General features: G+C 45.1%; 1 protein-coding gene across 2 annotated transcripts in view; it reads left to right on the forward strand.

The window, feature by feature from the left end:
- zbtb16b (zinc finger and BTB domain containing 16b) overlaps nucleotides 1–12,500 on the forward strand; it is a 139,427-nt gene that overhangs the window by 125,888 nt on the left and 1,039 nt on the right. The window contains exons 5-6 of one of the 2 annotated variants that reach the window (XM_063207335.1): nucleotides 81–251; nucleotides 7,553–12,500. The exon at nucleotides 7,553–12,500 is cut by the window's right edge and continues 1,039 nt beyond it. In XM_063207335.1, coding sequence (XP_063063405.1) covers nucleotides 81–251; nucleotides 7,553–7,782 — 401 coding nt within the window. In that variant the 3' untranslated portion in view covers nucleotides 7,783–12,500. The remainder of the gene's footprint in view (nucleotides 1–80; nucleotides 252–7,552) is intronic. The other variant, XM_063207336.1, reaches the window with a different exon arrangement.

Genomic DNA, 12,500 nt, shown 5'->3' on the forward strand with positions numbered 1-12,500 from the left:
ATAATGATGATGATCATTAACTCTTCTTCCTCTTGCTCCTCCTCCTCCTACTCCTCCACTTCCTCCTCCTCCTCCTCAAGCAGGTGACCACCCGTTCGAGTGTGAGTTTTGTGGGAGCTGTTTCCGTGACGAGAACACGCTAAAGGGCCACAAGCGCATTCACACGGGAGAGAAACCCTACGAGTGCAACGGCTGCGGCAAGAAGTTCAGCCTCAAACACCAGCTGGAGACGCACTATAGAGTACACACAGGTACCTTACACACACACACACACACACACACACACACACACACACACACACACACACACACACACACACACACACACACACACACACACACACACACACACACACACACAGAGTTCTTAGTAACAATTCTTGAATGGAATGGGGACAAAATGTGCAATTATCTTGCGATCCAAAACTGTGTCATTTGTAGGTTCCACATGGTGATGTCTGTATCTGTGGCTTCTGTAGTACACATCACATAATATTTGGCCTCATCCAGCCTCAAACACCAGCTTGAGACGCACTATAGAATACACACAGGTACAGTGTAGCGCGCGCACACACACACACACACACACACACACACACACACACACACACACACACACACACACACACACACACACACACACACACACACACACACTCTGTTATAGCCTCAAACAGCCTCAAACAGCAGCTGGAGACACACTATAGAGTACACACAGGTACGTTATAAAGCATAGACACACACACACACGCATACTGTTATAGCCCAAGTATTTGTGTCAAGGCACTTCTTTTTCCCATGAGTGGTGTAATTAAATAGAATTCAGAAGAAGCCAGTCAACACGCCCCCCCCCCTCAAAAAAAAAAAACTGAAGTAGAAAGGGGTGAGCAGATAGCTGTGCAGTACTCAAAGCACATACCAGATAAAACGCTCTCGTCCTCAACTTAGTCCTCTCGTCCTCAACTTAGCGCACCTGTAGAAAAACTGAAATCGACTTTTTTTTACACCTTTCTCCTCCTATAGTCCTACTGAAATATTGGACTTTTCCAGTAGGGCTGCAAGATATTAGAAAAATAGCGATACACAATAACATGACTGTATACCGCGATATCGATATTACTCGCGATATTTAATATATAGGCCTACATATATTTTCCCCTCTCTCCCTGCCATTCTACACTTCATCATGTATAAAACAACTGAGAGAAATGTATTATTTCCAACATTATTTTTAATAGGAAAAAACATGGCTAATATACAGCATCAACTTAAAATGTCAACCTTTTTAATACCTTTTTTTACCTTTTCACCTAATTTGCTTCTGCAATACTTTGCAATACTTTTGCGATACGCGTATTGCAAGCGTTGATATCACGATAACGATACATTTTCGATATATTGTGCAGCCTTATTTTCCAGAGATGTCTCGTCTCCCTTCAGCCCCTTTGAGATCTTGATGAAATCAAACACAGGTAGAGCCTCTCAGGATAGACCAGTAGTTCCCAAACGTTTCTTGCTGGAACCCCCATTTGAGACATAAGAGCATTTTCACGACCCCATATTTTTTGCTAAACGTCTGTAAATCACTGGAAAGGTAAATACATGTATTGCCCATTGAAGTGAATATTCATACTAGCAATGTATGGAAAGGATATAAAAGCATATATTCAAGGTTTTATGGAAACGGTCCATTCTGTGAGCTGAGCTCCAGTTTTTTCCGATGACTTCTTTTGTAACTTGTCACCCACAATACACATTTTGAACTTGAAAGCCTTATGTGTGCCTCACTTTTTTTGTGCGCCTCTTTTTTGACTGTCTTAATATCACTATTTTTGATGAGCAGTCGCACCAAGCAACACACGATTCAAAGTTAAGGCGCAGACGCCAAACACTTTTGGTAAAGGAATCTTGGAAATTACATTTGCAATAAAATGAAGTTATATTCAGGGAACCTAAAGAAGATGCGTGGCTGTTTTAAAGGTGGCTGCCTTCGATATAGACCTAAAGTGCTGGGGGAAATCCTGGTTTGTCTTCATAGTACGGCCCTCGGAGGAATTTTATGGCCCTTGAAGGAATTTGAAGTGGCCCCTTGAATGAAAACGGTTCCACACCCCTGTTATAGTGGTCAGTGAAGTGCTGATATCACCTCTCACACTAGACCCTCTCTGTCAAATGCAGAGCAAATTTACAGCATTGAAGACTAGAGCAGTTTAGTCCAGTAGAGCATTTGAGACTAGACCAGTGTAGTCAAGTGCAGATAGAAAATCTAACAATGCATTCGCACTGCAAAGAAGATACAGCACGTTTCTAGTGCAGCTCAATCAAGCACAGATGGAAACACAGACTAAACCAGCTTACTCAAGTGCAGATAGACCACTTGAGACAAGGCCTTCTTCGTCAACTGCAGATAGACCATTTGAAAAAAGGTTTTCTTAGTCAACTGCAGATAGACCATTTGAAAAAAGGTTTTCTTAGTCAACTGCAGATAGACCATTTGCGACGAGACCATCTCAGTCAAGAGAAGATAGAGCATCCTAGACTGTACCAGTGCAGTCAAGTGCAGATAAAGCATCTCCAGCCAAACAAACAGCCTGTGTCCTGTGGGTTGGCTATCGATTGATGTGTTCCAGTCACAAGGTACACTCTCTTCTCTTCTCTTCTCTTCTCTTCTCTTCTCTTCTCTCCTCTCCTCTCCTCTACTCTCATCTCCTCTCCTCTCCTCTCCTCTCCTCTTCTCTTCTCTCCTCTCCTCTCCTCTCCTCTTCTCTTCTCTTCTCTTCTCTCCTTCTCTGCTTCCGACTCTTCTTTCCCTTTTCTCCTCCCTCGCTATCTCTCCCTTTATCACCATCTCTTCATCTCTACCGTATCTATCTCTCTCCTTCACCTCCACCTCTATATCCCTCCTTCAACTGTCTTCTCCGCTTTCTCTGTCTCTGTTCATTCGCTACTCCTCTTTCTAACGCCTCCTTTCTATAATGTAAGCCCTCGCTCTCATCTCTCTCTCTACTGTTCTCTTGTTCTCTTGTATATATATTTGCAAGAGATGGTTTTAACAGTTCCCGTTACAGTGAATTCACATAATGAAATGCAGTGTAATATAGAATGCAACCACACATTGCTGATGTATTTACAGCGTTACCTCAGGGTTTTGTTTAGTGTTGTAAATATGCATTACAAAATAATAAATAAGATACTCTATAAAGGGAACGGTTAAAATCAAGTGTTCTCTCTCTCTCTCTCTCTCTCTCTCTCTCTCTCTCTCTCTCTCTCTCTCTCTCTCTCTCTCTCTCTCGCTCTCTCTCTCTCGCGCGCGCACTCTACCTCATCTCTCAGCTGAGTTTTTCTTTTCATTTTCTTCTTTCCTGTTTTGTCCTCTCCTTCTCTTCTCTTCTCTTCTCTTCTCTTCTCTTCTCTTCTCTTCTCTTCTCTTCTCTTCTCTTCTCTTCTCTTCTCTTCTCTTCTCTTCTCTTGCTTCCTTTCTCCTCTATCCTCATCTCCCTCTCCCATTTTCTCTCTTTTATTTCTTCTTTTCTTCTTTTTTCCTCTCCTCTCATCTACTGTTCTTTTTCCCCTCCATTTATTTGGCCAGTCGTCTACGAGTCAGTGTGACGCTGTTAGGCAGTGTGTGTGTGTGTGTTTGTGTGTGTGTGTGTGTGTAAGTACAGGTACGTGTGTGTCTGTGTGTGCGTGAATGTGCGCAGGCACACGGCCGTGTAGTGCATAGTGTGTGTGTGTGTGTGTGTGTGTGCGCAGACAGGGTGGTATTACGGCGTGCTAACCACTCCCCGCGCGGCCTTCAATAGAGGCCAGCTGTTAAGCCGCCGCTATCAGCTAGCCTGTCAAATAATTGGCCTGGTTTTGTCTGCGGCGCGCCGCCTGGTTCGGGGCTCAGCGCCAGATAACAAGCAGCAGCGACAAGCCCCGCAGTCAAAAGGCCCAGTGGCCCCCCCACCACATCCCACCAACCCCCCCTCACCCTTACCCCCTCCTGAGAATGAATCATTGGCTTTGGCAGACGCCTGTCGATGGCTGATCAATATTTGCTCTGCAATTCACAGCTCACCAACCCTGCTTTACAGCGCTGAGGGTGGTGGTGGTGGCTGTAGAGGTGGTGTTGGTGGAGGAGAAAGGGGAGCAGGAGGAGGAGGTGGAGGAGAAGATGGAGGAGGAGGGGTGGAGGAAAAAGAGGAGGAGGTGGAGGAGAACATGGTGGAGGAGAAAGAAGAGTAGGTGGTAGAGGAGAAGGAGGAAGAGGAGAAGGAGAAAGAGGAGGAGGAGGAGGTGGAGATGGAGGTGGCGGCGTTCTGTTCGACACACTAATCTGTGTGCCTGCGTGACGCCTCTTTTGTTTTCTCTCCTCTCCTCTCTCTGCTCGTCCCCTTGCTGCTGCTCTTCTATTGCCTTGGAAGCAGTGTGGGCTTTGTGTGCGTGCGTGCGTGTGTGAGTGTGGATGAGAGACTGGTTTTCCAGTCATACACACACACACACACACACACACACACACACACACACACACACACACACACACACACACACACACACACACACACACACACACACACACACACACACATACACACACACACACACACGCACACACGCACACACACGCGCACACACACACACACACACACACACACACACACACACACACACACACACACACACACACACACACACACACACACTGCATACTGTAGGGATATACACTGGCAGTGCACCATTGATAACGTGGAATTACACACACACTTGCAATATCTGTTAGTGGTGGATACAGTGCATGAAAATGCACTGGGGAAGCCGTGATGTAATGGTTAGGGCAGGGTTTCTCAACGCGGGGGTCGGGACCCCATTTGGGGTCGCCTGAAATGTCTGAAAGTGTGAAAAAAGAACACTGATAAATATTTCTAATTAATATAACATAACGATTCAATAATTTGTTTAAAAACCATTTACAATCTTAGACTGTCATAAATGTCTATATGTTTAATAGCCTACGACTTATGTAGGTCAGTCATGTTTTAATCTTTGGTCGTGAAAAAGATGTGTATGGGGGCCGTCAGAAATTTGGGATGTCAAAATGCGGTTCCGTACCAAAAAAGGTTGGGAACCACTGGGTTATGGAGTGGCACTGCAGATCACAGGGGTGCAGGTTCAATACCCATCAATCCCTTCCTCCCTCTACTGAAGTGCCCTTGAGCAAGGCACCTAACTCCACACGACTTCAGGGACTCTAACCAAAAACCCTGTAAGTCACTTCTGGTTTTAAAAAAAAAAACTGTCAGCTGAGTTATGTAATGTAGCGTCGGCTAATGTAATTTTCCTAAAATGTATGAGACTACAAACATGGAATGCAGTATTCTCTACAAAGAAAACATTATCAAACATGCACACTCGTACGCGCGCACACACATGCACACATGCGCACATGCGCACACGCGCACACACACACACACACACACACACACACACACACACACACACACACACACACACACACACACACACACACACACACACACACACACACATACACACACACACACACACACTATAGTAGCATTGATCTGGCATGTGTGACCATGTCCGTGCTGACACACCCACCCACACATACACGCAGAGAACAGACGGCAGTTAGCATTGAACACGACAGGTGAGCAGAGTGTTAAACAGGGTGCCCTTCCACACTTAAACGCACACGCACACTCTCTCTCTCTCACACACACACACACACTCTCTCTCTCACACAACACACACACACACACTCTCTCTCTCACACACAAACATACTCTCTCTCTCTCTCTCTCTCTCTCTCTCACACACACACACACACACACACACACACACACGCGCGCGCACACACACACACACACACGCGCACACACACGCGCACACACACACACACACACACACACACACACACACACACACACACACACACACACACACACACACACACACACACACACACACACACACACACACACACACACACATTTTTTCCTTCTCTCTCAAGCATATCAGGTTTGACAACCAATGCATTTATTGTACAGTTCCTAGTAAGACTCACAGTTCCTGATAAGATCCTGGTATGATTCCTGGTAAGATTTTGCTGTGGCTTTTGAGGAACTGGGCGTATACTGTAACAACATGTCCTGTACTGTAACATTAAATATCAACCACATACCTGCGTACGTATACTTCACATACCGTACATATTTTACATAGACTAAACCCATAATCTAGTCTGGGTGATGGCAAAATGTCACTATAGTGTTTTTCAACACTGGGGTTGGTACCCCATATGGGGTTGCCTGAGATGTCTACTGTAGGTGTGAAAAAAAGAAAACTGATAAATATGACTCACGAATGTCATGAATATCTACAGGTATAGGTTTAATAGCCTACAAATTACTGTATGTAGCTCAGTCATGTTTTAATTTTTGTCACCAAAATGGGGTCCCGGTTGGGAACCACTGATGGTACAGTGTACTTTAGAGGTGTTCATTAATTACGAATATAGTTGTTAAAATATATTGACAAACATTGTTAAACAGTGCAAAAGACTGAGACACAGCCAGAAAATAAATGTTTCACTCAATTGTTCAACCGGGAAACATTATCATACCACTCAGTGCCCTATTATCAATGACTACATAATAAAATTCAATTCATATCTTCCATAGAACATATGAACACAGTAATAACTGCTAACATTAACTGCAATCCTCATTTAATCTGGTTTTCAAAAGCAGGCAAACATTGATCCAGAGTTATTTTACATTTCATTCATTTCAGAGTGCTGAGTCTTTTCTCTGAAAAACGGTCTACATTTGGTCGTAAGCAGGCAAAAATTGATCCAAAGTTACTGTATTTTCATTTTGTTTTGCCTTTTCAGCACTCGTGAAAATATCAATCACACCACCGACCAGTTTTCATGTAGAGTTTTGAAGTTTAATGCCAAATCAAATGCACGCACATACAGTGAGTCATTCAAATGTCCTTCTTGGGTAATGATATTGCTGTCAGTATTGATTGTCATGTGTTCAAACTGCCGTGTGCATTCTGTGTCTGTGTATCTTCATATCTACATTTCATACAGTGATGTGATTTAACTGAATGCTGTGTGTAGAATTCTAAAGTGCTCACCTCACACGTTTTTTTTCTACAGTGAGGCCAATGAGAAAATTTATACAAATATGGCAATAATGTATATTCTGTATTTTTCTTCTCCCCCCCCCCTATCCTTCCACCCTCTTCTCTCCTCTCCTCTCCTCTCCTCTCCTCTCCTCTTCTCTTCTCTTCTCTTCTCTTCTCTTCTCTTCTCTTCTCTTCTCTTCTCTTCTCTTCTCTTCTCTTCTCTTCTCTTCTCTCCTCTCCTCTCCACTCCACTTCTGCTTCCTCTACCACCACTCCCTTCTCCTCCACTTCCACTTCCTCTGCCTCTCCTCTGCCTCTCCTCTGCCTCTCCTCTCCTCTCCTCTCCTCTCCTCCCTTCTCCTCTCTCCCTCTTCCTCCACCACCGCTCCCGTCCCCGTTCACCATCCCGCAGGAGAGAAGCCGTTCGAGTGCAAGCTGTGTCACCAGCGCTCGCGCGACTACTCGGCCATGATCAAGCACCTGCGCACCCACAACGGCGCCTCCCCGTACCAGTGCACCATCTGCCAGGAGTACTGCCCCAGCCTCAGCTCCATGCAGAAGCACATGAAGAACCACAAGCCCGAGGACGTGCCCGCCGACTGGCGCATCGAGAAGACCTACCTGTACCTGTGCTACGTGTGACGCGGCCGGACGGCCCCGCACACTACAACAACCACCCCATCCCCGTCACCCATCCCCTCCACCACCACCACCACACACGCCCAGCCTGCTCCCTGACCCCTCCACCCCACCCCACACCGTTGACGCAAGGGGGGACAGGGGATAGGGGAGGGGTGGAGTATGCCTGAACATGTGCATGTGTGTGTGATTGTGATAGAAAAAAAGAGAGTTGTGGTTGGTCCAATGCACCAACACACAACTACCCTCACTGCCTCAGCCACCCAACAACGCAAGGGGGGGAGGGGGATAGGGGAGGGTGGAGTAATGCGCGCGTGTGTGTGTGTGTGTGGGACTGTGTGAGTGATTTGAGTGTCGTGGTCAATCCAATCCAGCTTAACAGGGTTTAAGGGCTGGCTAACGAGAAGGCTGGAGATAGACTGAGGGGGGGGGGGGGGGGTTGTTTGTTTGTTTGTTTTGTTTTGGTTTTTGTACTCGTGTCTTTGGTGGGTTTTGTGTACCATCGATGTGTGGTGTACAGTAACTTCTCTCTAGTTCTTCCACCCAGGACGCTCATGTTCAGCTCACACAGTGTGTATGCGTGTGTGCGTGCGTGCGTGTGTGTTTGCGTAAATGTGTGTATGTGTGAATGTGCTAGTCAGGCTAACATTCACAGCCTCCCCCCTCCAACTACAACCCACAGGCATTTGGGTTGAGAAGGGGGGAGGGGAAATCAACATAAACAATAATAAATAAGTAAATGAATAAACAAGCAAACGGAACGGGTGTGCGGTAAAGAAAGAAAGTATGGACGGAAAAAAACCAACCCATGCCAAGCAAGCAAGAAAGTTCTAAATCAGTTGGGATTGTATGGAGCGGCCACTCGGTTCAGGTGTGTGGTGGGTGTCACCATTACCTGTGTACCAGAGTTGGCTGCATTTGGCACTTACTGGTGGGAAAAAGACTGTCCTTTGACCCCCCTCCCCCCACCGGTATCACCAAATCAAGTTGCGAAGAAGATTATTAGTTAAAAAAAAGAGCGTAAAGATTGTTTCAGGGATAAAAACGAGTCATGACAAGTAAATGGACATGTGTAGTAGGCTACTTCACAGTTAAGCAGCACTTTGTGTGTTGGGGACTGGAAGATTTTTCTGTGTATATCTCTCTCAATACGTGTGTATGGATCCACACATCACACAAAGAAACACACACACACACACACACACACACACGCACACGCACACGCACGCACACACACACGCACAAACACACACACACCTCACCACAATATTCACACTCATACACACACACAAACACACACACACTCTCATTCAGTACGTCTCTTCTCATATTCAGTGTATTGTAGTCACTAGGACAAAGACGATGCTCCTACGCTCTGTCTGCCATTGGCCGAGCTTCTCACCTTAATCCAGCAGCATATCTCCGCAATTCGCACCTGTCGTCTTCTACAGTTCTTCTGTTTCATTGTACCTGTATAGAAAAAAACCTGCAGCCATGAGGCTCCCAACGAGACTCACAAACCACACACACACCACACACCACCCCCCCAACACTTCAACTCGAACCCTGGCTTGTGTGTGTACGTGTTTGTATGTATGTATGTATGTATGTGTGTGCGTGTGTGTAATCCGTCTGTGTATGTCTGTGCGTGTATGTATGTCTGTATGTACTTACTACGTACGTACGTGTCTCTTCTCTCGTCTGCATCAGTGAGGTGATGCGTGAAGATGCTTGAACTGTGGTTTCTCGGATGTTAATTAGAAGCTGTGGTGATGTTAACATCAAGTGTGTCCACTTGTGATATATTGAGATTGAAAAAAAAAAAGCGAATCAAATGTGATTGTGAAGATTAAAGACATGTGTCATTTCACTGTGCGTCCGAACAGGGAACAAAGTGGGCATGTTGGAGAATTTGTCTGGCATCCCGCCTATAAAGCGTGCGCTTTTTGGCATTGTCTTCACTTTTTTCTTTGTTTTTGTTGTTGTTGTTGTTGTTGTTTTTCCGTTTTGTCTTACGTTGTTTTGTTTTTTTTATCACATTTTTACTTGAAATACCTCATTTCTGTGACCTCATGTGCTTGGTGTGATTTTGTATATGTTGATGACATTCTATTCTACTGAGTGCGAAGCAGGAAGTGAGGTAGAGACTCTGGGATTTTGTTACGGGCGGCCGGGCGTATGTACCGGCGGTCCTAAGATGGCAGGTTGTTCTCTTCTTTTTGTTTTTCTCTTTTTTTTTCGGTTTGTTTTTATATTTGTGTTGTGCATTTCTTACCAAAATAGGTCTTTTTTTTAATCCTACTGAAACGTGTTGATGCTGAGGTTTTTACTTTTGTCTTTCCAAGTCATCTTATTTGCGCTACCTCCTCCCTCTCCTCTGTTTGCACACGCCTCTGTCGTCTCTTTTGATTTGCATTTTAATCCGACTTCATCTCATGCTTGGCCTAAGACGTCTCCATTTTTGCGAGTGTTTATTTTGCAAGAATGATCAGTGGTGTTGAGTTTGCGGACGTACAGAATCGTTTAACCCCCCCCTCCCTTCGGCAAAACACTCCGGTCTGTTAGCCCAACGTAAGAGAACACATTAGCCGCGAGAAAGAGAAAGCAAGGTGATTGTTTGAAAGAGGAACAATGTTTAGCCGTGAGAGAGACCGAGCGTGAAGATGTGTTGTGCTGTTGTCACGTTGTGTTTTAGTGTTGTTGTTCTTGCTGACCGGTGTCCGGGGCGTGGGTTTAGTGGCGTAAGAGATTGAAAGGGATACACTTGAAGATCATGTTCAATGAGTTGCTGTTTTTTATGTGAAAAAAATGGTTTTTGTAAAGTTGAATCACGCAAGACGTATGCAGTGATGAGAGGAGTGTATTATACAGCTGTTAGTGTGCTGAAAGTCTTTTTTTTGTTTTTGAGAAAAAGAAAAAAACCGGAGCTGGAGCAAAGCCGCATCCCTATTGGGAAGACGCGGCGTTGACGCTCTCCGCAGCTCCGCAAGAGCCAAAAGAGGCACTTTGACATTGAAAAAAGTATTTTTGTATTGCATTAAAGGTGTGATACCTTGTAGTCTTTCGAGATTTGAAAAAGATGTTTTACAGAAATCTCTCTCCATTGTGCTTGTCGAGTAAAACTGTATTTTCTGTGCCTCTTTTGCAAATGTTTGTGATGTGAAAAAAGAAAAAACAAAAATCTCCTGGGTGTTGTTTCTTTGTTGGTGAAGGTACTAGACTATTGTTGTTGATCCAAAAATTGCATAGCAAGACAAGGAAGTCCAACTGCACTCAATGCGCCAATAACTCTTTTTTGCTGTTCTGTGCCCCCCTTCCCCCCCTCTCTCTGATGCTTGCTGTGTGTGGTGGAGAACCGATGAGGATGGATGTATCCAAAGCTGGGGAAAGAGCGTCTCGTATCTTTGTCTATTTTTGTTAACACTGTGACTTTAATGATCACATGCACACATATGTTTTTCACAGTAGTTGATGCATCCGTAGGTTGATGCCGCGTTTTATACATTTATGTGTGTATTATGTGTGTGTGCGTGTGTGTGTGTGTGTGTGTGTGTTTGCGTACGTGTGTGCGTGTGTGTTTGCGTAATGTGAATCTGCTCTTCGCTGTGTGGTCACCCTTCATTGTGGAAATGCACTATACTGAACCGGAAGAGCGCAGTATTTTGAAGGCATTTTGTTGTAAAAGAGAAAATAAAAAGGCCCCAAGTCACAGACGCTCGCCTTCTCACAGCGGAAAAATACAGAATCTTCAGTTGACTTATTTTAGGTCACAATTTGGCAGGTTTATATTTTGGCATCTAAAATCGAACTAAACAACTGCGGTGGTTTCTGTAAAAAAAAAGGCTGATTTCTTTCTTCACCGCCCCAGGGTGTGTACTGAGAATAACATCAGTACAAGAAATTAGATTAAAAAAAAAGAAAATGTGAAAAAAAATCAACAAGTTAACGATATCCAAGTCATTCTGCCTTGTCCCATTTGTCAAGTAGAATTGACAAAAGTATTTTTCTTCTCGCCGGGGAAGTCAAGACTTTTTTTTCCATGTGCTGTTTTCATTTTCCTTAACGAATCAAAGCTAGTGGGTGTGTTTTATTACTTTTCTTTTGTAACCACATATATGTAAAGGCCCTATAAACAATACTGGTGATGTTTCGTTTAGTATCAGTATGTGTATGTGTGTGTGTGTATCTGTCTTGGTGTGCGTGTGTGTGTGTGCGTGTGCGTGTGTGTGTTTGTAGGCTATAGCAACCACTGCCTCTGTACTACCACAGTTACTGACCGTTTGCATTCTTCTTCTTCTTCTTCTTCTTCTTCTTCTTCTTCTATGACAATAACACCGTGGGGTTAATCATCAGCAATAATACTTTCGTCCGGGAGGGAGGGAGGGTGGGAAAAGAAGTCCTGGCTTCCCTGGTGTTGGGCTCTGATTTGGGCTACTCTCTGGGCTGGTCCGGCCCGGTGCCAGTCTTGGTTTGGGCCCTGGGCCGGTTCTGTCTCTGGGTCCCTGGGCCCTGTTCTTGGGGGTCAGAGCTGGTTTTGGCCTCCCTGAACTGAGCTTGGGGCCTATAGTCTGGTCCATGCCCTGGGTTGGTGATGCCGGGCCCCCCCCCTTGGGCCTGGTATTGTGGCTACAGTATCAGAAGCCCCCTTGTTTCTCTGGCTTGAGTGCTTGGGTGCCATTCGTACGTACGAACGCATGTCTGACCCCCCCCCCCTCCAGAGC

This window comes from Engraulis encrasicolus, chromosome 9 (genome assembly GCF_034702125.1).
Source record: "Engraulis encrasicolus isolate BLACKSEA-1 chromosome 9, IST_EnEncr_1.0, whole genome shotgun sequence".
Lineage (NCBI taxonomy): Eukaryota > Metazoa > Chordata > Actinopteri > Clupeiformes > Engraulidae > Engraulis > Engraulis encrasicolus.